This window comes from Leucopleurus acutus (assembly GCF_964270905.1).
Source record: "Leucopleurus acutus genome assembly, chromosome: 4".
Lineage (NCBI taxonomy): Eukaryota > Metazoa > Chordata > Mammalia > Artiodactyla > Delphinidae > Leucopleurus > Leucopleurus acutus.
Genome location: NC_139146.1, coordinates 156,029,475 through 156,057,305, shown reverse-complemented (window position 1 = coordinate 156,057,305; position 27,831 = coordinate 156,029,475). Strand labels below are relative to the sequence as shown.

Below are 27,831 nucleotides of genomic sequence, written 5' to 3'. Positions count from 1 at the left end.
GAGAAAATGCATAAAGAAAGGAAAACAGTACGGCAAGACAAAATAATAACAGTTTAGCCATTAAGCAAAGTCAAGGACCTTTAGTTCCTCCTCACGGGCTACAGATGATATTCTGAGTCAGGTCCCTTGAGCTGTTTTGCAGATACTGAAACCGCCACCAGATGGAAGAAGTTAACTGCGTGCTGCCCACAAGCATGGAGATCCCAGACCGGTTGGAACCAGAAGGTTGATGATGTGGACTCCCGATGACCTCACCACCAACCAATCGGAAGAGTGTACACCAGCTGATCACACACCTCCCCCTGTCTTTAAAAACCTGTCCCTGAAAGCCTTTGAGGAGTTTGGTCTTTTGAGCACTGGCTGCCTGGTCTCCTTGCTTGGCACCTGCAAGGAATGCTGCACTTTCCTCCCCACGACCTGGTTCAGCAGCCTTACTGCCCCAGCAAGCAGACCCAAGTCTGGTTCAGTAACAAAACTACCCCATAAGGGTTTTTCCTTGACTAGACTTCCAGTTCTTAGAGTAGCAACAAGCCGTCGTCTGGGCAGAGTGGAGCTGGGGCTCCCGCAAGCTCCCGAGGACCTCCTCCTGAACAGGAGTGCACCCGTTCCCAGCACAAGGATCTTTAGACGTGTGTGGTGTAGAAACGAAAGTGGACTATGAGGACGGCAGTCAACAGTCCTACTTTTATCCCAGACTGCCAGGCTTGGATGTCATCTTCTAAAACTTGCCATCTAACAATTGTCAGAGAATAACACCTTTAGGAAAAACCTGAGAGATTATCAGAGTTTGCACATATTTCACAAAGGTTAAGTGTCCCGTGGATGGTTACAAGTTAATGGTAGATCTAGGAGGGAAACAGGCACCTTGTCTGGAATCCACTGCTTTTCTCCCACTTAATCACCTGCCAACACAATACTGGGGAAGAGCTGGGCAACCACGTCACATGAGCGCAGCTACCTGTTCAGATTACCCAACAGATTAGGGTTTCACCGACGTCTTCACTCACAGGTAAAATCATTTCATTTATTAAGTGGGTATTTAGTTCGTGTTATTCTTTTATTTAGCAGAAAAAAGTGAAAATGAATGAAGCCATATCCAAATGAAGTCAGGAGGTAGATTTTGGTTTGGTTTTGTGAAAATTAAAGTTTGTAAAAGACATTTTGTAAAAACTGAAGGTGAGCCATCAGGAAGGGATCGCTTCCGGATGCACGAAAGCCACGTGCTTCTGGGGGGGACCGGAGGGGGTTGGGTATCACCGGGGATAATGAAAACTTGAAACGTATAAACTCTAAGGTCCCCAAGGCTCTGAAAAACAATAATTACTAACATTGAATATTGTATTTTCCTTAATTCCATGGAATAAAGGGAAGGATGAAGGATCTATAAAAAGCTTAACATACTATTTGGGGCACCATGAATAAGAGGAAAATATAAATGATGAAATAACAGGAAGTATAAATATGAATATGTCCCTTGGAATTTATGTGCCCAAATGGCCCCAAATGGAAAGATAAATATTAAAGATCTTTATTTTCTCCAAAATAGACCATAATTTACCTCCAAGTTTGTCTCTGAAATATTTTCCCTTCTTATTTTGAAGAGGTGAAAAGTTTCACCCATTTTCCTCCCTGGAAAAACAGTTTCTTTTTTGTATGAGACAGAAAACCTCCACTGAGTACCCATGATGTGCTATCAGAGGACAAGCTTTCTAAATCCTTGATGTCTGGTTTCCTGAGTTCAAGGTCCTAATTAAAAAACAGGGATTTCCCTGGTGGCGCAGTGGTTAAGAATCTGCCTGCCAATGCAGGGGACGGGTTTGAGCCCTGGTCCTGGAAGATCCCACATGCCACGGAGCAACAAAGCCCGTGTGCCACAACTACTGAGCCTGCGCTCTGGAGCGCACGAGCCACAACTACTGAGCCTGCGCTCTAGGGTCCATGAGCCACAACTACTGAGCCTGCGCTCTAGAGCCCAGGAGCCACAACTACTGAGCCCGTGCGCTACAACTACTGAAGCCCACGTGCCTAGAGCCCGTGCTCCACAACAAGAGAAGCCACCACGATGAGAAGCCCGCGCACCGCAACGAAGAGTAGCCCCCGCTCACCGCAACTAGAGAAAGCCCGCGCGCAGCAACGAGGACCCAATGCAGCCAAAAAGTAATAATAATAAATTTAAAATAATAATAATAATAAATGAAAACTTGAGATCTTTGGTAAACCTTGGTTTTGTCTGGTCTGGTTTTCGTGAAGACGACATCTCCCTTCTAAACCAAAATCCACTTCAGAGAGGCTGGTCTGTCATCTTTTGGGAAGGGAAAGGCTGTCCGTACCTCGTGATACTTCTTGGTGACTTTGCTGGGGACACACTGACACTCGCTGCAGGTGTGCAGGCAGCATGCGCAGTTCCCGCCGCAGCGCTTCACCAGGAGACAGCCCGGCCAGAAGACGGTGTCGGTCCTCTTGAGCTCCTCCCGGATGGACACGGAGAAGTTGCGAGGCGTGCAGCTATAGAGCCGCACCTCTTCCTTGAGCAGGTTCAGGCCCAGCACTGCACGGCACACAGGGGAGCAGAGGAAGAGGCGGTCATGCTCTGAGCCTTGCGATTTCACCAAGCGCCCTCGCGCTCTCGCTCTCATACAGAAATCTAGACATCTCCCGAACAATCGCCCCAATAAGAACCCCGATTATCTAACTAGGTCTTAGGGCGATGCAGCTCGCAGCCTGGGCTTTCCGTCTTATGGCAAACAGAGCTTCCTTGTGACCCAGGGACGGATGAAGGGACGGCATTGTGCAGTGCTGAGGATGGAGACTACAGAAGAGTTACCAGCTATAAACAGGAAACTTTCTAGAGAAAAAGGGGACTACACCTTTTAACCTTTGGAAAAAAGTAAACAAGGGGGGCGTGGGAGGGAAGAATAGAATGTAAAAGGAAAGCTTTGATGAAAAAAAAGATGCGATTTTTAGAAGGATGACAAGCTCCCGCGATGAATGAAACACAACGTACAGACACTTGTTGACAGAACCTTCTATAATCTTCCTGGCAACCAGAATCATAGAGCGTGGAAAGGAAATGAAGCAAATGAATTTCTGAAGACGGCTGAGCGGACCGGAGTGGGGGAAAGGACACGTCTGAAAGGAGCAGAAGTTGCTGGAAAGCACTGCTTCTGGCGCGTTGAGACATGTTTGGACTTGGAAATTGAGCTTAACTAGACTCCTTTTCAGATGTCTATTCTCCTGAAGGGCAGAAGAAATGACTAACTTATAGCCACTGTCTCTATTCTTTTAGTAACTTGGTTAACTATGCCGCGGTTTATTCTTTAAGAGAGTGTCTCCATGTGAAGACCAAACCAAATGTCCTTTCATTAGACTGTTGCAGTACGTTCTAAAGAACCGTTGTTATCAACTATAGAATGATACAGCCTCAGTTAAATCAGATCAAAATAACACGTCATGTTTAACATGAGCTTATACATAACATATGAAGTAGCTGATAATTATTAGGATAAGCAATTCTAATATGATTTTAATTTCTGCTTTACAGCTTTGCCTTTTTTCCCCTAGAAATACTCAAATCAAAGCAATTCCAATAAAATTGAAGTTTTGAATAACATAATTCATCAGAGCTTTCTTCCTTCAAAAACAAAGTTTTTATTAAAATTTAGGAATACTATCTAAACTATACTGAATCTGGTTAAATACCTTTTCAGTCATATTGGCAACATTATAAATAATATTTTCTGGTTAAAGATAGCTTCAGGTAATAATAATCACTACATAACCCAGTCTTAAAAATTAAATGCCAACATTTTTAAATACTTTTAAAGTGACAAGGTAATTAAGAATCAAATGCTTGTTTTCTTAGCTAGGTTATTCTTGAGTATGTGGTCAAGTATTTTAAATTGTCAAAGGAAGCCAATGTTAAGTATTTTCAAGAAATATATTACAGCTTATGCAAATGCAATTGTCAATTATAAGCACATGTAAACCATATGGTTGACTAAAACCTTGGTCAAGTAAGGGAAACACGGAGGAAATGCTAATTCAATAAGTTCATTTCAACATCTTATTCAGCTAGAAATTATTTTTTCCAACCTAAGAGAAAATCACTGTTTTATTTATCTAAAGATTTCCCTTTCATCTGAAAAATGACCCTGTGACAGCAAAGCTTTTAAATATTTAAGAGGAAAAGAGTTCCTTCTTTCGAGGGTCATTAAAGAGAAGCTTATCTCCAATAAAATTCATGAGATAATTAGGTTAAATGATGTCACGTATTTTACCTCATTTCATTTTGCCGGAGCCTAACCTACGTCTATACACGTACAGCTCTTTCACTGTCAAAGCTGTACATGAGCTTCTTTGAATCTTTTCGCTAGAAGTTAACATCTAGGCAAGGAGCGAGAACGCCTAAAACAGGCAGACACATACAAAAGCCAGTTGCCAGAGTTTTTAATGCTTCTTTAAGATTTATCCTTCTTTAGAATGTGAATGAACTCTTAGCTTTCAAAGGATATTCATCTACCTTAAAGAGTTTTAAACATACTATTTCATGAAACTAGAAAATGAGTCTGTATATGTTAGCTTTAAAATGTTTACTTAACCACAATAAAAGGTTAGATGGATTTCCCAAGTGAACCAAGTTATGATACCTGCTACAATGTGAAAATTTAAACAGACTTTCAACTTAGCTTCCACTCATCTATCATGTTTGACACAAAAGTCAAAAGCCCTTTTTAAGTACTAGTTAAACCTGACTTAAAAAATATGGGTTTTTCTTTTCTGTAGTAGTAAGGTATGAATGAACACGCTGAACCAGAGGAAGAAAGGGAAAATAAAGAAAAGGAAAGACATTAACACAGTCCCCTCTGGGCTAAAAATACAAGTAAGGACTTTACATTTGGCATATGTTATTTGAAATTTATGCTTCCTACTTCTAGGGCTTCAAACACATCTAAGCATCATTAGAATAAGTCACGTGACTATGATTGGTGTCACAAATTCTCCAAACATTGGGTAGAACACCAACACATACATTTTAATAGCTTAACTGTAATAATGTGGAAGTTTCCCTCTGCAAAATATCTGTAAAGTAAACTTAGCCTTCAGATGCTTTATTTCCTTTTCGTAACAACCTCCTAAGACAATACATGCATTAGCTTGTCTTTCTAAAGAATGAAGATTTGAAGCCTGTCGTCAATAAAAACTGTTTTTCTAATGCCTGTTTTCTTGTTCAGATTCATAAATATTGCAAGTTTTCCTAAACAGAATAATACTGATTGAAAAAAATTACGATCACAGTTTACTTTGTCAGTGTTCATTTTTTTCAGACACTCAGCCCAAGGATATTCTATTAACGTAATGCAATCTGAGGGTGGTCTTTCTAAGATGAATGTGGTAACGCTGTGATATGTTTATTCTGTGGAAAATCTATCTCAATCTCTAATTAGAAGCTTTTAAATGTTTTACTCCTCCTTCCTTTGTAGAAAGACTCCTGTGGGGGGGGAGCTGGTTTTGTCTATAGAGATGTTATCCCACACCTGCATTTTAGTTTATGTAGAGTTCCAAAAATATACACTGCTTTGCTCACACTTACTGTACACTTAAAAAGTTAATAGTTTTGGCAAACTGCAAAGGGCTTCAATTTGGAAAGTGTTAAATGAATATTTGAGAGATCTGGTTCAGCGCTGGGCCTTTTAAACACACCCTAGCCTCCGGCCAAATCTTCACTGAGCACCACGTGAGAGGTGCAGGCACAAAGGCAGGGTTAGAGGGGAGATTTTCAGGCTCGTATCCCAACATCGGCTGTCAAAAAACTAGATCTGAGCTCAGTCCGGTTGACTCCCTCAGCTTCTTACAGATCCACAGGATAATCTACCTCGAATTTGCTAACAAAGGCTCTATTCAGGGGCGTTTCAGCCAGCCTTGCAAATCTTCATCTTCCCGTTCCTAAGTGGGAGGGAAGGGAAGTGTTGTTGTTGGTGAGTTATTTATCACGATCACGTCCTATAAATATGTAACCGTTTTCAGCATCTGGACAAGATTCAGCTGCCTCTGGACGTGAACAGCGATTTCCAATATCGCTGAGAGGAAACCGGGGCTGCTGGTCCAGCAGAACACCGTGCTGGGCAAGTCCGAACATGATCTGCTGAGATGTTAAGTCCTGATCAGAAGGGCTGCAACTCTTAGCAGGAGAGGGCAGGAATCGGGTTTCTTTCTGACCAGTCTGATGCAATCTGCCCCTGTGAGTCGCTCAGATTAACTAAACACTGTGCTTTCTACAGACTTTCTGCAGACTGTCCTCCGTTCTCTAAAGGGACCCTGGGTAGATTTCAAAGTTTCTGACAGACTGAAACAGACTGTCTGAGGGCTTTATAACTACCCAGTTACATTTTCATTTGTGTTTGAGAGGGATGCTTTCCAAGTTTAGGGGGACGAGGAAAGTTACCTGACCTGAGAACAGATTCGGCTAACGTTATCTCCAATCTCTTGACCATGTGAAATTAAGTTTAATTATCAACACTTTCACTCTTGAAGGGAGATGTGCTCATAGAATCAAAAGTGATCATTTCAGAAGCATATTTACATAGAAAAAATGATCATGGTGTGAGTTCCTTTAGAGCATTATTTTCTTAGAGTGACTTCTATCTTGGAAATTACAGTTCTGTTTTCTGGGGAGCCATTGTTATTTTTCGTATTATTTAGAAAAGTTTCTAGGCTTAGGAAATGGAAATTGATATAATCCTGACTCATGGGGTCATGGTGAATACAGATTTTAATAGAGCTTTCCCCTTTTCTAGCCCTAAACCTGGTTTAGCAGCTATGATAATTCTCTCTTGAATCTCTGAATCAATATACCCCAAATATTAAGTTTGAATAAGCAATGTTTCTTGTGAAATGTAGCACAGGACTTCATCAAAATGATATTTTTGAATTAAAGAAATAACAGGAATTTTCAGCAAAAGCATCTCTTTTAATCTTCCAAACCCTCCTTTTATATGTATTCTTATTTAATATGTAAATATGCTCAAATGTTAAGAAGGTTGATTATTTAAACTTCATCGGGGAAGAATTTTAAACTCTCATTAGAAGGTACGGCAGAAGAATCTGAAACGTTAGCTGCTAAGAAACTTAAATGAGGTGCTAACCTGAAGAGAGAGCTTACCTCTGGATTTTCTTCCAAACACAAAAGCCTTGCCCAGCAGTTGCCATGTGGGCCTGTAGAGATCTTCTAAGTCCAGCTGCCATCTATCTGGTTCAAGATACCGAATAAGGTCTTCCAAGGTGCTAAACGCAGTGACGGCATTGTTAAGCAGGTCCAGTGGCAAAGCTGCAGCGGGGAGCACGGAAGGACTCACAGTTTCTGTCAACTGCTGAAAGTAAAACGAATCCAGTGTCAGACGGCAACCGTTTTTAAAAAAACGACGTGTTCCTTCTGGACTCACGCACGAGGTTAGATAGGCAGACTAAGGCCGAAAACACCTGGAAGTGAAACTGTATGCAACCCCAGTGAGCAGTAAACTACTTTGCCAAGGCTTCATGCAGATGAACTTGGACGGAGTTTCTGTGGGAAAAGAGTTTCAATGGGCAAGACACTCACTTGCGTTACCACAAACCATGGTAGGCAAAGATGCCTCCATGGTTCAGTTATGGACTTAACAACGGAAGCCTTAAAAGAGTTTTTACCAAAGTTTTCTTTTGTTTTCAACTTTTTATCCTCCTCATTCTGGAAAATCACCTGGGAACTCCCAGGTGTGTCAGAGGAATTAAAAATGTAATGTAAAGTAATTAACCCATAAAGAATAAGAAAAAAATATATAAGTGAAAAGCTAAAGCCTTTGACGTTGGAGAAGGAGTTGTTAATCAAGATAGAAAACACCCAAACCATAAAAGAGAACTTTGATAAATTTGCCTAAATTTTTTGTAATAAACAGAGTTAAAATACAGACACTGGGAGAACACCTTGGCAAACCATATACCTGTCACAGGACAGAGTACACGGAAAAAAACAAACTCAATAGAAAATGGACAAATTCCAGACAAGAAGCTTGAATGGCCACTAGACATATGAAAACATGCTAAAAAATTCATTAGTTATCAGAGAAATGCAAACCAAAATGAGATATTTCACGTACAAGAAAAGAGATACTATTTCACTTACAGGAGATCGGCGAGCATTGAAAGGAAAGGATTGCCAAGGATGTGGGTAAATTGGAATTTTTCTGGTCTGCCTGCAGAAGTGAGTATATATTGGTATCACTGTAGTTGATGTAACTGATGTGCACAGGATACTAAAGTTGAAGATGGATATGTCCCATGTCCCTGTAGTTCACTTTTGAGGTTCTAGCCTTTTATTTGTGCACATGGAAATATGTGCACATGAATATCAATTCATCACAGTGTTGAAAGGAGAAAAACTGAAAACCACCTAAATGCTCATGTACAGAGCGATGGATTAAAGTGCATCATTTTAAAAGGCAAGCACCAAAAGGAGGTAATGATTTCAGGAAAAGTCCGTTAAGAAACACACTCCTCCCTTCCCCAATTTTTAAAGTGGACTAAAAGTGGGGAGTGGTAGATTAGAACTGAAATCAAAACAGGCAAAATAAATACAGGAACAAATGCTCCACTTAATTTTTTAAATTTATCTATTTGTTTATCTGCAGAAGAAGAAGAAAAGGGAATAGTATGGAATAAAACATTTATGTTGACATGTTTATTACAGTAATGTTTATAATAACAAAAAGTTGGTCACAATCTAAATTTACAATAGTGGAATAGTTAATGACCCTGCAGTCATAAACTGAAATAGTGGGACAGGCATGAAAAACGAGGCCCTCTAGCAAGATGTGGAGCAACCTAAATGTCCATCGAGAGGTGAACGAATAGAGAAGACGTGGTACCTATATACGATGGCATATTACTCAGCCATAAACAAGAAGGAAATAATGCCATTTGCGGCAACATGGACAGACCTAGAGATGGTCATAGTGAGTGAAGTCAGTCAGAAAGAGAAAGACGAATACCATATGACATCACTTATATGTGGAATCTAAAATATGACACAAAAGAACTTATTTACAAAAGAGAAACAGACTCACAGACATAGAGAACAAACTTATGATTACCAAAGTGGAAAGCGGGCTGGAGGGGGAGGATAAATTAGGAGTTCGGGATTAACAGATACAGGATATTAGATCTAAAATAGATTAACCAACAAGGACCTACTGTATAGCACAGGGAATTCTATTCGATACCCCGTATTAAACTATAATAGAAAATAATCTGAAAAAAGAAGATGTACATATATGTATTACTGAATCACTTTGCTGTACAGCAGAAATTAACACAACACTGTAAATCAACTATAAAAAAATAAATATAAAAAAACTATAAAACTATAAAAAAACAATAAAATAATACAATAAAACAATAAAATAAAACAATAAAATAAAACAATAAAATAAAATACAATAAAATACAATAAAACAATAAAATACAATAAAACAATAAAATAAAACAATAAAATAAAACAATAAAAAACTATAAAAAAACTATAAAAATATATAAAAAACTATAAAATAAAAAACTATAAAAAAACAATAAAAAAAATGAGGTCTTGGGCTTCCCTGGTGGTGCAGTGGTTGAGAGTCGGCCTGCCGATGCAGGGCACGCGGGTTCGTGTCCCGGTCCGGGAAGATCCCACGTGCCGCGGAGCGGCTGGGTCCGTGAGCCATGGCCGCTGGGCCTGCGCGTCCGGAGCCTGTGCTCCGCAACGAGAGAGGCCACAACAGTGAGAGGCCCGCGTACCGCAAAAAAAAAATAAATAAATAAAATAAAAAATTAGGTCTTCTAGGATTTTTTTATTAAAAAAGAAATGCCTAATATGTAGTAAATGACAAGAAATCCAAGCTATGTAAACATAGCATTATTATAGCATGATTTCAACATACATACATTGAAACAAAACAAAGGAAAATTAAGAGCACCTCAAATGTGGAGTGTTCATCTATGGTTTTAATGAGGATGGGTGATTTCCATTTTCTTCCTTATATCTATCCATATTTTCAGCATTTTCTATAATAAGTATGGATTCTTTCTAGAGATCAGGTAAAAATGATAACATTTGCTATAATTAAAAAAACTATCATATCAGCTCTTCCTTTTCACCGTCATTACGCAGATACAGGGCAGACCCTGAAAACAATGGACTATATTTAGCAGTCTCTAACCTCGTCTCCCTGCCTTTACCCTTTCTTATTCCTTTTATTCTATGCTGCATAACCCTGGGTTAATCTGCCTAAAATAAGTTATCGCTGATCATGGGATGGATTTGGACAAATGCCTAGAGTGATTTCTCATCTGGAAGATAAAATCCAAATTCCTTTCCCTGCACTCAGAATCCTCACCACCTGACCTTCGCTCACCTTTCGCATCTAATCCTCCACTCATCAAAGACAGGCACATTTTGTCCCAATCAATCTAGTCTCCTCACTGGCTGCTGCACATGTCATATTCCTCTGACCTTGACCTTGCACTTCTCCCCATGCTTACGTTGCTGCCCCCCCTCCCCGGGCAAAACTCTCCATCTTGTGATCCACATGATAAATCTTTACCATTTCTAACAGCCTTTCTCGAAACCCATTCCATCCATGAAACCTTCCCGAGTAACAGGGCCATTGCTTCCCCAAACACCTCAATTGGGTCAATCTGGAAAAGACCCTCTCCAGGCTATCCTGTGGACACATGGCTTGAAAAGCAGAGGGTACTTGCTTTTCAGAAAACAAGGACATCCGTTCTCTGGGGCAGACACAGCCCCTGCTGGGACTCATGGCTTTGTGGGTCCCGAGCCCCATTGCCCATGGTGGTTGTGGGGTTTATAGAGGATAATCTGCAGAAGTGAATGTGGCAGATTTGGTCAACACTGATTTCATTCTTATTTTAAAGATCTACTTTCAATAATGTCAAGATTCTGGCTAAAATATTAGCACTAAGATCTTTTTCCATTATTCTATCCAACTTTTAAGAGTAGAAAGCACATTTAATACGTTCCTCTTTACTACCAGAATGTTTTTAATTGTCCAAGAAATGCAATATTGCTTTGACAGAGAGTACTATTATGACTGATAAGTGCAGTATGGATATAAATAAGCAATTCTCTAATAAAAGTGTTCATTACTAATTTAGCCAATTTGGTTCATATTGATTAAATTTATAATGTGAAAAACTTGATGCAACGGTTTTGCAAATTTTTAAACTATATGCCAAAATGTGTATGTTTATGTAAAGTGAAAAGTCAGTATTACTCAAAGGATAACTGAGTTATGACTGTGATCATACAAAACAAATCAAATGTGTCAATCTGCACACAGAGGGTAAGTGTAGAGAAAGCCTACACAAAAAGTATACAGTATTCATTAAAGTGTCAGAGTGCAGATGTATATTGTAGGCATGATATAAAATTGTTATTTATGCTCTGGGGTTGGCTTATTTTGCTTCCACGTCTGTTGGAAATGTATAGAGCATTCCTTCAAGAACAATGAAAAGTTCCAACTGAAATGAGGACCTCTGAGATAAAGTTTAAAGTAGTTACACAGAAAAAGAAAACACAATAAGTCTGTAATGTTGGACAAACAGAATATGCCCATCTTGGGTTCACTGAAGTATCAGAATATCAAGCCCCTCAAATGACAAAGGGAAGAAAACAACTTGGCAAATGTTACTGCATGCAGTTAATTGGTTGATGTTATAAATCTCCACACTTTTAAATATTTAAACTAAAATAAGACAATGCTTTAAAAAGATAACCCCATACACACATACACACAGGCGCACACACGGCAGTCCCCACCCAAAAGAAACAGGAGGGGAGAATTAACTCACTTCCTCTGGATTCAAAGATTCAATCCCGGGACAGAACAGAGGAAGCAGCGCTTTTCTTTAAGGGCTTCCTCATGACTGTCACCCACCCACTGGTTCAAGGAACAATCAAGTTGTTCACTTTTGATGTTCTGCTTTTCTAAGTTGTCTAAAGGGAGTTTTCAGAGAAAAGGGGGGCATTGGAAAAAAAAAAAAAGTTAGAGGGAAAAATACCTTCTACTTTTTTTAAGCTTTAATTTCTCCTCTAACTAAGAACTCCTCTTTCTGGTACAAGCCTAGAGGCTTTGCTCTCATATTTAGTGTCTAGAAAATTCTACCAATATCTTTGCTGTGTAAAAGTACTTACGATTGGGCTAAGGGCCTCGAATTGAATTGGATTTGCCTATTCCCCTCCCCCCCGCTCTCTCAGTTGCCATGAAAATAGATGCTTATCACTAAGCTATGGGTTGTGTTATTTAGTGGAAGCCAATGTTCAGAAACAAAAAGCAGTGTTTCTTGGCTTCTGTAATGTACATAGCTAACTAAATCAATACCCCGACTTCAGTAAGCCAGAGAAAAGCTTTTCTGCTATGCTCTTCAGTGCAGCAGCAATAACCTGGGTGGATAATCAAATCCTAGTCTAGACCCTTTTGGCTATATGACTTTGTAAGGACAGATCCTGGAAGACGAGGAAAGAGCTGTGAAATCTCTATGCAATGAGATGTCCTGTCAAACCATTTCTAGAATGTCAGGACCGTGTGTAATGATCCTATACAAGATGAGGTCTTTTTAGTTCAGTTCTAGAATGTCAGAACCGTGTGTAATGATCCTATACAAGATGAAGTCGTTTTAGTTCATTTCTAGAATGTCAGGACCGTGTGTAATGATCCTATACAAGATGAGGTCTTTTTAATTCCTTGGTGAGGGTCATTCCGAGTGGCAGCATGACACGAGAGAAGAGCCCTGATCAGGAGTCGGGGAGCCTGCACTTACCCCTGAAGCTACCACATCAGGAGCGGGAATTTCAGCAAATACTGTAACCCATATGGGCCTCAGTTTTCCCCTCTGTGAAGCATGGCTGCTTAAACCCAGTGACCTTTAAGATTCTTTCCAGCTTTTACGTTTAAGAATTCCATGTAACTGTGGGATACAAGAGGGTCCGTTTTCTCCGCACCCTCGCCAGCACCTGCTATCTCTTGTCTTCTTGCTGACGGCCATCCTAACAGGTGTGAGGCGATACCTCACTGTGGTTTTGATCTGCGTTTCCCTGGTGATGAGTGACGTTGAGCATCTTTTCAGGTACTGTTGGCCATTTGTACACCTTCTTTGGAAAAACGTCTGATAAGTTCCTCTGCCCGTTTTATAATTGGATTTTTGTTTTGTTGGTTATTGAGTTGTCTGAGTTCTTTATACATTTTGGATATCAACCCTTGTCCAGTACTTGGTTTGCATACATTTTGTCCCATTTCACAGGTTGCCTTTTCATGTTGCTGAGTGCTTCTTTTGATGTGCAGAAGCTGTTTTAGTTTGATGAAGTCCTACTTGTTTCATTTTTGCTTCGGTTGCTGTGCTTTTGGTGTCGTTTCCAAAAAATCCTTATGAACCGTTAGTGGGAAGGTAACTTTGTTTAGCCACTATGGAAAACAGTATGGAAGGTCAGCAAAAAATGAAAACTAGAGCTACCATCTGATCCAGCAATCCCAGTTCTGGGCTTGTAAGAAGAAGAAATTTGTAAGAAGAGGTCCTTGAAAAAAGAGGAAATTTGGACACAGATACGCACAGAGGAAAGACCACGTGAAGACACAGGGAGAAGGTGTTCGTCTACAAGCCAAGGAGAGAGGCCTCAGAAGAAGTCAATCCTGCTGACACCTTGATCTCCAACGTGCAGCCTCCAGAGCTGTGAGAAAATGAATTTTGTTGTGCAAGCCACCCAGCCTGTGGTACTTTGTAACAGCAGCCCTGGCACACTAAAGCGTGCGGTCATGGAATTCCCAACTTCATATCGACCAGAGCAGCAAACGAAGGTTAATATTATACCGTGTCCATTAAGTCATTTAACAAACATTTATTAAAAAGCCCATCATGTGGGTGCTGTGAGAAAACCGACAAAAATTCTTGCCCTTGGGAAGCTTAACCTTTACAAACCAAGTATTTTGTTTCACAGAAGAGACTTTTTCCCTTTGCCAAAACAAAGCCAAACTGAGAATTTGCTATTACGAATCACATAAGCAACTCAGCAAGGATCAAACAAATCCTGGTGAGTGTGGACCATAAAAAGGGAACTTAATGTGAAAGAATAACTGAAAAACAATCATATCTCTACTTTTATTATTGAAACATAATGGGCAGCCCATGTGTTTGGACAAAGTAAGGGCCAGGATGAATCAGTGTTACACGCTGAAGACAGCAAGTGAGTTCCTCTGTTGGCTTCTCCAGGTTCATTTAAAAGATCAACATCTTAGTGGTTTTGTATTTTCTTAAGGCTACTTAGATACCTTATGCATTAATTATCATCTTCTTTTTTAGAAGAAGAATAGCTGACTTCCTATTTGGAATAGTACTATCCGAACTGCTTGTAATTCCACGACAAATACCCAGCTTGAGAAAACCGCAGCTTGTCTTTCTATTAGTGTTTCTGCGGTGAGTGCAAATTTGAAAATGTAACATTGACAATGAACCTTCCCTGGACAAATACACACACACCAATGTTTACCTTGAGCAGCACAGGGCCTACGGAGACTTACGCTGCAGCTTTCCCAGCCAAGGCATAAAGGACATTTCAAACTGATAAGAGGGCTTCACTTCATTCACACCTAACACAAGGGTTAGGAATGCGGATTAGGTTTTACTGTTGCAGTTATTAAAAACAAAAGAACAACAAAGTCATCATCCAGGTGTGGGGAGAGAAGAAAAAAGAGAAGTTCAGCCTTGCAGCCTTGCTTTCCGTCACTTTGAAAGGTGTCTCCAGTCTCCGTTACACCGTGTCAAGCTGATATATTGAATATAGGGCTGACTTTTAAAGAGCTTAAGGAGCAGACGGGGCCCGCAGACAAACATTTCTGCCAGGAACGACTGACGGGCAGTGCCGTAAAGACACAAGAATGCTCTGGAACAATTCATTTAAACACGCTTCTTCCTCCTTTCCCCCTGCTTTTATCTGACTCTGTCCCAAAAGTTATCTGGGTTATGTTTTTAAATGATTTTAAAGCCAGCAGAGAAAATCAGATGCTTGCATTACTACTCCAGAACAGATGTTTTAATACTGTGTGGGTGAGGCAGATTATATATTTAAGTGAGAAATCCTAGGGAAAGTGGCCAAGTGTATTCATGTCGTGTCTTAACACTGAGCGGCGCTTACTCAGAGAGCATGGCAATGGAATAAACCTTGATTTGTCTACACAGCTGATCCCAGCGACCGTCCAGGCTGAAAAGGGAACTATGTTTACCCTCCAGCACTTAAAAGCTGTCACGTCAAGGCTCAAACCTGAAGCTGACCTTCCCGGAGTTTCAGGCAAACTCTGAGTAGCAGCTGTGTTCTGTCTGGGCCCAAATATGGGAAAAGAGATGGCTAGCTTTGTTAAAAATTCCAAAAAAAAAAAAAAAAAAGAAGAATGGTTATGTTATAAGCACAGTTTCTTACTAAATTAGTGGATGAGACTGTTACCGGCCCAGTGTTCCTTTCAGTGCGAAACTTGAGAACCACTGCCGTCTGACTAGACTCACAAATTACAACACCATTACCCCAACTCCTCTCCACCTAAAGTTCCTGGTCTGAGGTCACCCCAGTTAAAGGGTGGGAGGTCTCCTGGAAACCAGCGCTTTCCCAGGACAGCTGACTGCGGGCTGGTGAATCAGAGTCAACACACACAGTTTTCCACTTCCTAGGTAAAACTGAATTAGCAGCAATGACCCAGCCTGAAAGCTAGGATTCCATGGGACAACTAAATACCACAGCACCAAGGACTCCTTCCCTAATGGCATCTGCGGGCGAAGCCAAATGAAGGGTTCTTTCCTACTGAGATTGTTAAAAGGATTCCTCTGAATCAAAAAACGTGACAGGCCCTAAAAAGCTGAGACAACATCTACAGCTACTAGCGTTTGACGGCAAAGTACCACGCACCTTCCCCATCTTGTTATATTGAATGCTTGCGGGTTTGCTTTGATTCAGTGCCCAAGAAGGGACCGACAGGAAGGTACTTCACAGGAAAGAGAAGGTGAGGTAAGAACTGTTAGAAGAAAAACACGTCTTCCCCGAAACACTAGAATTAATGCGCACCTCAAGCCGTAATCCTTAAGGCTCTTTCTTACAGAAATTTCTCTTGCGGCTGGCTCCGTATTAATTCAATGCATCATTTAACAGCCATTAAGGGAAATGTTCGGAATGCTTTGTGGGGATCTAGCTGAGAAATGGCGCCTGTATTGGTTGATATTTTCAATTATCTGTTCAGTAGGCTTAATAGTCAGATAAGACCCTCAACCTCATTCAGATTTTATGTGGGTGGAAGACTTTATTTGGGGCAAGAAACAATGGTATAAGTTATTTATTTTAAAATGGCTTGCCAGTATAAAGAGTGTGACCAAGGAGCTGAAACTGGGAGTAGTAATAAAAACATCCCTCAGAAAGCTCCTTTGAGGGGAATAATGAGATAATCTAATGGAAATAATTAGTGTGTGTGTAAGGCATGAAGGTCCCCGATGACGCCCCACCCCTCGGGGCTGAATCTAACAGTCCATTTTCTGTCTCCAAGCCGACACCAGGCTCTGCAGACTTGCTTCCCACTTGGACAGATGCTTCTCCTTAGCTGTGCTTGCTGGGTCCACCCCACCTCCAGGCTGTCCATGCTTCGACCTCATCTATCTTCTGTCCGCGTTCCTTCCTTTAGTGACCTCCCTCCAACTTACACGCTACCACCATCCCCCTCTCTGTAACCTTACCCTGTGCTTCCTCAGTAAATGGACCCCATCGTGTGGAGTTGCTCTTTGCTTCTCTCCTGTGTCTTCACCCCGCATCCCACCTTATCTCGGCTCTACCATCAGACTAGGGTTAGAATCTGTGATCATCTGATTTATGGTAAGAAATATGGATTTGGTCTTCATCCTGTTTCTTCAGAGCTCCTAAAACCCTTGGAACTGCCGAAGTGATGAGAGCAATAAGGGTGTCTTTTGTGGTGTTAAGGAGATGACTCTTGGCCGCACCTAAGGATGGGGGCTGGTTGCCAGGAGAACCAATCAGGTGAGAGGGGTTTGAACTTTCAAGTCTCTGGTCACCCCTCCTGCCCCCATATTCCTCCCCCCTCCATGCCCCGTCAAGGAGGCAAGAGGACCAGGTGGGTGAATCTAATGCCAATGGCCAATGATTTGACCAATTAAGCCTATGTAATGAAGCCTCCATGAAAACCCAAAAGGATGGGTTCAGAGAGCTTCTGGGTTGGTGAACACGTGGAGATTTGGGGAGAGCCATGCCTGGATGGGGCACAGAAGCCTGGAGCCCTTTCCCCATATCCCGCCCTGTGCACCCATCTGCCTGCTCTGAGTGATATCCTTTTATAATAAACTGATAATCTAGTAAGTAAAATACTTCTCTGAGTTCTCTGAGCCATTCCAGCAAATTAATGGAATCTGAGGAGGGGGCCGTGGGTCAGAGCACCGGTAGCAACCTGTATTCATGACTGCCAGCCGGAATCGGAGGGGATTGTTGGAACATCCCATATGTAGCTGGTGGGTCAGAAGCCCAGGTAACAGCCGGGGCTTGTGCCTGGTCTCTGAGGCCAGGAGGGAAGCAGTCTTGTAGGACTGAGCTCTTAACCTGAGGGCTCTGAGTTGAGCAGAAGGTGGTTCCCCCAGCTGGTGCTGGGACATTGCTGCCAACACTGAACTTGGTCTCGGGACACCCCAAAGAGGATCTGAGCGCTTTTCACCACTTCCACTGCTACCATCCTATCACCCAAGCCACCACCTGCAACAGCCTTCTAGCTGGCATCCCTGTTTTCTTTTGCCTTTCCCTTTGTTGACTGAATTTACACAATTCTATGTCAGACGGTCCGTAGGGTACAGTAAAAATACTAATTTTTAAGTTTTACTTTTCCAGAAATATATATCAGCTTTTAAACATTATACTTTTACAAAACAGCCTTGTTTGAAAGATGCTATAGATTACTCACAGTGGAGCCCAACGGGAGAGGTTTGTACAGATTCCATAAACCTCTGTACACTCCTTACGCCTCCTGAAATCTGCCCCTCCCCTCCCCTCCCCTCCCCTGGCATCCTTCCTTCCGTCGGGTGGAGGGCACTCCCCAGGCCTCCTGCAGAGAGCAGATGATGGAAAAGATGGTCTCTTCTTCAAAGTAGGGGAGCCACACCCACCGGCCAAATAAAATGGACCATTTGCGTAAGTTACAAATGAACACTTCATTTATGTGTTTCTCTAGGGATCAATGTTTCAAGCAGGGATGATACTACCTGCCTCAGAAAAGTTTTAAGAATTAAGTAAAACAGTATCACTAAACATTTTAATAAACAGTCAAGCCTTGTACAGACTTAGGAATTATCATACACATTTTTAACTGTACATTTCATCGTCCCCACTATGTCAGTTTTACTCAAGATAAACAATTATCTTTAAAAGTTTAGTTCCTGGGGACTTCCCTGGTGGCTCAGTGGTTAAGAATCCACCTGCCGATGCAGGGGACACGGGTTCGAGCCCTGGTCCGGGAAGATCTCACATGCCGCAGAACAACAAAGGCCGTGCGCCACAACTACTGAGCCCACGTGCCACAACTACTGAAGCCCGCGCACCTAGAGCCCATGCTCCGCAACAAGAGAAGCCACCGCAGTAAGAAGCCCACGCACCACAATGAAGAGCAGCCCCCGCTCGCCGCAACTAGAGAAAGCCCGTGCACAGCAACGAAGACCCAGCGCAGCTAAAAATCAATCAGTCAGTCAACCAATCAATAAATCAATAAGTAAATTATAAAATTTAGTTCCTGATTTATGTTGTTTTGTGTGTATGGAGTGACATTAGCTATTTAGTCCATGTTCATTGATACCTCACCCAACCTTCTTATAACACTGCCATGGCTTGCCCTGCACCACAGGGAAAACCCTTGTTCAAACTTCCTTCTCTCCTAAAGCAGATTTATATTCAGTAGCTATTCTGGGGAGTGAAACGGGCATTTTAGAACAACAAGTTCAGTAAAGGCACGTCTAGGTATGTTCGTGGCCATGAAAAACTCTGTGCTGAGAAACTTAAAAAAAAAAAAACGCATAATAATGTTCGTAACTAACATCTCTAGTTTTCAGTTTTCTGAATTCATATTTCTTGCCTAAAAAGTCTTTATATGAAATGAGACAAATAGAAACCCCACCAGAAGTGCAGGATTTCACTAGTCAGGCACACTGTGTAACTGTATCTTAACTACAGTGTATGGCATTGTATTAACACAAACTTCTATAAAGTAGCTAGTCAGCATGCAGTGTGAAGAACAATTATTTTATCGAGTGTGAAGTCATTGTCTTTCACAATTGTAATCGCTCCGTGACATTCCTATTACGCTACGAAGTCTTCAGTGACTGTCCACACATCCCAACATCTCCAAAAAATAAAAGTATAAGCAGTTATATGTTCTTTCATCATGTTCTTTAGCGCCGGCCACTGCACTAAAATGAAATTGTGTCACGTGGTCAGCATTCTGGGCAGGTCAAAAAAAAAATCACACAACGTGAAATAAAGAAAAATATTGTGAAATGTTGCTACCATCATCCCCAAGTACACCTGAGATGTCTTTTCCTTCTGTTGATACAAGCAAGTCATGGCTTTGAAAATAGGGACACATGAAAGTAACATCATTCTGCAAACTGGACTGTATGACTCAGGTGCTTGCAGGAAGTGATGAAGACGAACAGCCACTGAGCTTCTGATGGGCAAACCTACATCCGTGCGTAAGGACTGCAACAGCGTTTAAAAACTAAGTGCCAGGAGAGCAACTGACTGCCCGAAAAAATCAGGGGAGACTACAAAGAAGAGATGAAAGTTAACCTAGAGCTCAGAGAACAAGAAAGCACTCAGACGAGAAGAACACTTTGGATATTTACAAAGAACCTGAACTGGGAAACAGAAAGGTGATGGGTTAAAAGGAAGAGGAAGGGCAGCAGAGGCACTGCCGTCGGGTGGGAGAGCAGGTGGTGGTGGGTGGAGAGACAGACCGAGGTCTGATCAGGACGCCTCTGTGTGTGCCAAGCTCCACAAGCAGCAGGAGAGTGAGAGAGGTTGTAAGAAAGGTGGGATACGATCACGGCTTTTTTCTTGGTCTTCCTACGTGAGGAGGTGCCCTAGATTGGGGGAAAGGGCGTGTAGACGCTGGCGGAGCCGTAAACAGGGCTTCGGGCTTGAAGCCCTGCCCATGCTGCTTCCCCGCGATGGGAATTGCCTTGTTCCCTTCTGCACCTGGCTCCCCACTGCTCCTCCATGAAGACTCAGCTCATCCAGGAGGCTGTCACCAGCCAGACTTCTCTCTCCATCCACTATCGCTGGGCTACCTGCCCTTCTCTGATCCCATGTCTCTAGCACCACGCTGACTTGAAACTATTGCACATCTCCTTCAGGGCAGAGGACAAGCCTCATGTCTCCTGGATAATGTTTTGGTTTTATTTTCATTAATTAATTCATTTATTTATTTATTTTTGGCTGCATTGGGTCTTTGTTGCTGTGTGCGGGCTTTCTCTAGTTGTGGTGAACGGGGGCTGCTCTTCGTTGTGTTGTGCTGGCTTATCATTGCGGTGGCTTCTCTTGTGGAGCACAGGCTCTAGGCATGCGGGCTTCAGCAGTTGTGGCACGCAGGCTCAGTAGTTGTGGCTCGCGGGCTCTGGAGTGCAGGCTCAGTAGTTGTGGCTCGTTGACTCAGTAGTTGTGGCGCACGGGCTCAGTAGTTGTGGCTCGCAGGCTCTAGAGCGCAGGCTCAGTAGTTGTGGTGCACGGGCTTCAGTAGTTGTGGCTCACAGCTTCAGTAGTTGTGGCTCGCGGGCTCTAGAGAGTAGGCTCAGTAGTTGTGGTAAACGGGCTTAGTTACTCCGCGGCATGTGGAATCTTCCTAGACCAGGGCTCAAACTCATGTCCTCTGCATTGGCAGGCAGATTCTTAACCACTGTGCCCCCAGGGAAGTCCCTCTCCTGGATAATGTTGATCCCTAATGGCTTTTAGGGTCTGGCAGAAATACATCAACAGAATGCTGAAGAAAGAGTATATGCTATGAACTGATGCCCACCGCGAGGAAGGGAAAGAAGGGTGTCAAAGCACTTGACTGTGGTTGCATCTGGTAGCTGATGGAGTGGAGGGAAAGGGGGGCAAGGGTCCTGCATGACCTCAAGTACTTCCAGCTTCAGAGAGTGGGCTGCCCATGACATACCTATCCAGGTACACAAAACAGGTAAGGATGGAAGAAAGAAAACGTTCAGCTTGGGGCATTTGACGGAGAGGAGTGGTGGCCACCCCTCCCTGACATCACATATGCAGGACTGGCCATCGATGGAGACTGACAGTCATTCACAGGTATATGTTGGTTACAGCCATGGAGTAAGAGCGCCAGAAAAATGAGACTATCAAGGGGAGGAAATCGGGATTTCCCAGCACGTAGCTGCGATGCTGAGGCAGGGGGGGCTGGCACTGGTTCCCAGAACACAGGAGTCAAAGGGGCTGAAGGGGGCCTGAGGCACCAGTGGTCCTCCAGCGAGAGAAGAGAGATCTGACTAGTGAGATGGGCAACATTAAGGTGATGGAAGGCCAAGGAGAGGGATGCTAACAGGCCACTGTAGTCACCAAATAGGTGGCCTGCTGTGTCCTTGGACTTACTGACCTTTCACTGAAGGAGGCGAGGAAGAAAGAGGGCCTTCCCGGGAAAGGAGCGTCAGTGCAGGAGTGAGAACTGGGTTCAGCTGGACAGCGAGAAAGAAGGAGAAGAAAGCAGTGGATTTATGGGCAGGTTGACTAGAAGAAGGCCTCATAGAATACGGGGAGAAATCTGTGTGTATTTCCAATCAGAATACAAGAGGCCTAAGGACGAAAGGCAACTTGAAGACAGAAGAATTCATATCCACTGCAGGTAGAGAGAGGGCAAGGATATCCTTCCCATAAACCACAGGGAAACAGAGTAAAATGTCACAGCATCTCTGAAGGTCAACTTGATGGTATTTTCTAAGATCTTATAAGTTTATATTCAGAAATTTATCCTAAGGAAATAGAGGTATAGTCCAAGGACATTTTTTGTAGCAATATGATGAGGGAAGAGTAAAATTAAAATGAAATAAAAAACTTAAATGTTCACCAAAGGAAGATTGTTAAAAATGGGATTATACTGTAGGTATGAACAACGGTCCGTCACACTGCCAATACTTTTCAGTGCACGTCCAACACTGTAGAAATGAGCTCTAACAGCGTACGGATAAGATCGCCCCTGCGAGCTAAACTCTAAAAGCAAACAACAATTGGCATCACACATAAGCTGAGAGAGAACAGGCAGCCTGAGATCTCCTTCGTTGTCCCCTAATTTAAGATTAATAAATAGCTGAAAGTAGACTCTCTGGGGACCTCCCTGGTGGTCCAGTGGTTAAGAATCCGCCTTCCAATGCAGGGGGTGCGGGTTCGATCCCTGATCGGGGAACTAAGATCCCACATGCCGCGGGGCAACAAAGCCTGTGCGCTGCAACTACTGAGCTCGCACATTCTGCAGTCCGCACGCCGCAATGAAGAGGCCCGCGCTGCAGTGAAAGACCCCCCATGCCGCAACTATGATCCGACGCAGCCAAATAAAGAAAGAAAGAAATAAAAAGAATCCTTAAAAAAAAGCAGACTCCCCGGTCATCACCCTGATAAGAAGGGCACCTCCTGGATGCATGTATCTTCCTGAACGGAAGCAGGAGCATTGAAGGAAGGGGGTTACTGGACAGCTTTGTCTGTAAGTGAGAGGGGTTGACAGTGGGATTCTAAAGAGTGCAACAGTCACAGGTATACAGAAGGTAAAACTCTTCCAACCAGAGTCAACTAACGGGGTTACTAAAACAACCAGCAGATTTCTGCACTAGAATTTCTAGACTACTCAGAAGAAGCTAAGTCACAGTTGAGTTTACTAAAGTTCAAGGTAAATGCATAGATATCCTCCCACATTTTTTTCTTTGTCTTGTCCTTACCCTGCAACTCTGCTCAGCCGACCTTTGCCCTCAGCATCCTGTGCTCTGGAACCAACTTTACACCCCTCACCCCTACCCTGCTCCCTAAAAATCCTCATGGTTTCAGCTGATTTCAGAGAGAGGACTGAGGGCCCAAAACATGTAAAAGTGTTAGTAAAAGCTAACACTTTTACTCTTAAAAAGTAGATACAACCACAATTAATAGCATCTTAATTATGCAATTAGGATAATACACACACTCATTCAATTATTTTTATTCGCTAATTTGGGCAGCCCTAGTTGGAGAGTTTCAAGCAAAGGCGTGTTATTATTTGACTATGTTTGAAAAGGGTCATACCCACTGCTGTGCTGAAAGCAGACTTCAGGAAGGCACTTAGCAGGTAATGCCAATAAAATCCAAATGGACACATTGAGGAGGCATGTGGATGTTCAAAAAAGGGTTTTAGCTGAGACACAGGGGCTGGATGTATAAATTTCAGAGCCAATGGCTTCTGGATTGTATGAAAAGCCATGCGATGGGCTGAGCTTGCCGAATGAGTGAGTTTTGGTGAGGAAGAGGTAAGTATCATGGCTTCCAAGCCTGGCCAGAGAGGTCCTGATTAAAAAAGGGCCATGACCCTAGGGATATTCCCATAATTCCATGTCCAAGGAGGAAGGGGGAAGCAGTACAGGGAACTGAGTTAGGAGGAAACAGGAACGGGTGTAACGATCTAGAAAGCAGGAGAAAAAGTGTTCAGCGGGAAAAGATAAAGGATCAGCTGCGTCCAACACCGATGACAGGTCTGATCAGAGAATCGGACACTCGATTTCGCAATGCCTGTACGACAGCACTGTACATGGGGCACTCCAGCATCCTCGGATTTTGGTCCCCGAGGGGGTCCTGGAAGAAATCGCCCTGGACCCTGAGGGACGACTGCGTGCACTCTTTGGAGATGTTTCAGGTGTGATTTTGGTAGAGGGAGGGGGTGAAAAGCTTGAGGAGGGTGAGTTGAGGAGAGAATAAAAACAGAGACAGCAAACACAAAGGACAGTTGAGAGGCACTGCTGACCGCAGAGCCGACGACAGGATTGGTAGTGGGATGGGGACATGAGATCCGGAGGACTTCCTCTTAATATAGCAGAAATAACATCCTACTCGTATGCTGAGGGACGTGGGCCAATAAAAGGTCAAAATCATTAAGATGGGGCTTCCTTGGTGGCGCAGTGGTTGAGAGTCCGCCTGCCGATACAGGGGACGCGGGTTCGTGTCCCGGTCCGGGAAGATCCCACATACCGTGGAGCGGCTGGGCCCGTGAGCCATGGCCGCTGAGCCTGCGCGTCCGGAGCCTGTGCTCCGCAACGGGAGAGGCCACAACAGTGAGAGGCCCGCGTACCGCAAAAAAAAAAAAAAAAAATTAAGATGGTGCAGGAGAGAGAGGGGGGTGCTGGAGCCCCCCGAGTAGATGCAGATAAGAGGGAGGGGTCAGGCAGGCACGGGCTCCCCGAGGTTCCCCCAAGGCTGCAGGAAGGAGGGCCAGGTGGGTAAAGAGCAGGCTGACAGCTCGTGATCGCTGGTGTTCTCCTTGTGAAGCAGGAAGCAGAAGCATCTTCTGAGAGCGAGGAAAGAGGAAAAGATGCTCAAGGTTTTAAAAGAAGATATTGTCTAGTGGAGTCGTGGAGAGTGGGACGGAGGGCGGACAGAGAAGGTGTAGAATGACTGCCCAGCAACACAAGAGAATGTGTGAATCTAACCTAAATGCAGAGATTATCATACTGAGCGAAGTCACTCAGAAAGAGAAAGACAAATACCGCATGACATCACTCACACGTGGAACCTAAAATATGACACAAATGAACTGATCTGCCAAACAGAAACAGACTCACAGACACACAGAACAGACTTGTGGTTGCCAAGGGGCAGGAGGGTGGGGGAGGGACGGATTGGGAGTTCGGGATTCGCAGATGCAAACTAGCGTGTATAGGATGGATAAACAACAAGGTCCTACTGTAAAGCATGGGAACTATATTCAGTATTCGGTGACAAACGGTCATGGAAAAGAATACGAAAAAGAATATACATGTATAACTGAATCACTTTGCTGCACGGCAGAAATTAGCACAACGCTGTAAATCAACTATACTTCAATAGAATATTAAAATAAAATAAAATAAAAGCACCATCAGTCAGAATGACAACAGGGTTTTCTTCCTGGACTCCATGAAGGGTGTGGGCCATGATCTTGTGGTTGGGTGTTTCCAGAGCTTTCTTACGTCAGGTGCATTTGCCAAAAGTCACCAGTAAGGGGTCAAAAGTAGGCACACACTGGGCTGATACGGGTGGAGGCCAGCCCGGAGCCAACGCTGAGCAGAGAGGACACAAAGGAATGGTTAACTCGGGGAAGAACGTCGCGGGTCCAGAATCACCGCACCCTCCCAGGCGCCCTGAACTTCAGCACGCTGTCGCTGCGGCCCTTTAAGAACTTGACCAAGACTCACCAAGAGGCGAAGCTTATCTCTTTTAGAGATTTTTAACGACAAACTGATACAAGAAGTTTTTATGAAAACATTCATTTCAGCATCAGAAGCCCAGCCAGGCCTGGACTCCTTCATTGAACTGAGCACCTGGCTAATCTAGTCATCACTGCGAATTCAACGTCACCTCTTATTCAACGTGAAACGATGCTGAAATTCAATTTCTAATTTTCATCATTTTCTAACCAATGCACTTCAAAGAAGGGAATCTGGTTAAAAGTATTAACTTCATGGCGAACTTGAAACTTTGCACATAAGCAGCATAATTTGAGATAGATCCGCTTTAAAGACTTTCACTCAAGTCTGGTCACATGAATATTCATGCCGCGAACACGATGCCACTGTTTTTTTTCCTGTGTTTCACAAATGGTTACTTTCAAACGATTTATCTTTCTAAATGTCTTTCCCAGTCACTGACGTGGAAATACTTTCCTGCTTCTGATGATTTTATGCAGAATATATGGAAATAATTACATAGTGGTCCCAGCAAAACTGTGGTTTAGATGCTCTCATCAGCTGTCATTTCAGCTTTGCTACTGCGACTCACAGTCTAGGAAGTGGTTAGTTTTGTTCTGGGGTTGAAAGTATAGAATTATATATTTGTTGATGCTGGGCTAACCTCTTTCTTTGATATTCAGAGCATGGCATAATCCTGTATCCACTGAGTAAAGCAGTTTCTTAGAGAACTCTGGAAATACTTGGGTTTTACTGAGTGCACTACTGCCACCTGAAAGCACTGATTTCCTGTGCTGGCCAAGCTGGATGACGTTGGTCAGATGTGAGGTTTTCCCTCTAACCCAACACAGAGTGCAGACAGAAAAATGCAGGAATCTTAAACAGCAGTCCAGAAAAGAAGTTTTTCTGATTTCACTGAAGAGTAATATACAAAATAAGGGTAAGTCCCATACCTCTTCACTTGAAAACTATGTACTCTGAAATGGTCGATGATGTACACACTGGCTTTTTAAAATATTTATATAAAATTTTACATAAGACAGGAGACTCAGAGAAACCAAAAGTACCTACGTGGGATGGGGGTAAAAAGGTTGGTTATGAGCACAAAATACATTATAACCACCAGAAGGCTGTGGGCTTTTTGCAAGCTCTTCAGGGACATAAGTACACACACACACACACCATCTAGAACCACTGACATTTGTCTCACTGAAAACTAGGTCACTTGAGGCATGGCTAACAAACAGAGAAACTGAAGAAGCTGAGGGTTTATAGCATCTGGAGCAGTGAATATAGGAGACATCGCTTAAGACTGGAAAAGATATTTTGAGGCAACGCAGCATCATGGAAAGAATATGGAATGTTGAATCCAAAAATCTAGGCTTGGACCTGAATCCACCCTGTATTATTTGTGGGTGTGACCATTAGCAAGTCATTTATTTTCTCTGTGTTTTAGAGTATTTGTCTATGTACCCGGGATAATAATAATACATAAGCGACCTAATTTACTGGGTTGTTCTGAAGCTCAAATCAGATAATGTGCATAAAGATATTTCACAAGCTAACAGGTGATTACGCATTACTAGTGACGGAGAAAGTCATAAAATTATTGCAGGCAGTATCAAAGGAAAGACTAGGACCAGTAAGAGGGAGTTAAGAGAACAAAGATTTTTGCTTAATATAAAAAAGAAATTTCTAAAAACAATACTGTTTAAAAGCAGAGTGGCCTCAACAGCTTAAAAGACAATGAATTCATAAGTTTTGCATCAAAGTCACAAAGTCATTTTGTTTGGGAAACAAAAGATTTTTGAACCAGATGGAAGTCGTGCAAAATTAATAGATAGGGGTCTTCCACGTCTGAAACTCTATGAACTTGGTTAGACTAAAAATATTCAAATATTAATAATACAAAGACTCTTTGCCCTAAGTCGGCCACCAGGAGCCATTGCTTTGTGTCCTGCAAATCCTACCCACCCCAAACTTTCTAAATAAAAATACTAAGTTCAAGAAGTAAGCACAGGAATTTGCACCAATTATTTATTGAGATCTTAAAAATCACAGTTACCTGTGTTAAAATAAACATGTTAATGCATGTAAAAGTGTTGTGTGACTGGAAACTTACATGATATTAACCTAGGTATAGATACTATGGTGCTTTACTAAGAAATGAACAATTCAGTTAATTAACAGGGTAGGAACTTAGACATTTTTATATTACTTCATATAGCCTGAATCTCTTTTCCTGTCTCGCTTTTAAATTTTAGTTCCTAAGTAAGCATCACTCTCACACCTTGAAGTGACAGTGATTTCTTGGGCAAACCACCAAGGTTTTTC

The 27,831-nt window shown here is 42.6% G+C and overlaps 1 protein-coding gene across 1 annotated transcript in view; it reads right to left on the bottom strand.

The window, feature by feature from the left end:
• PDGFC (platelet derived growth factor C) overlaps positions 1-27,831 on the bottom strand; it is a gene marked incomplete at both ends in the record, with an annotated part of 217,833 nt that overhangs the window by 4,989 nt on the left and 185,013 nt on the right. Inside the window, 2 exons of the mRNA XM_082838460.1 lie at positions 2,331-2,548; positions 7,160-7,367. Of these exons, the coding sequence (XP_082694586.1) occupies positions 2,331-2,548; positions 7,160-7,367 (426 nt within the window). The remainder of the gene's footprint in view (positions 1-2,330; positions 2,549-7,159; positions 7,368-27,831) is intronic.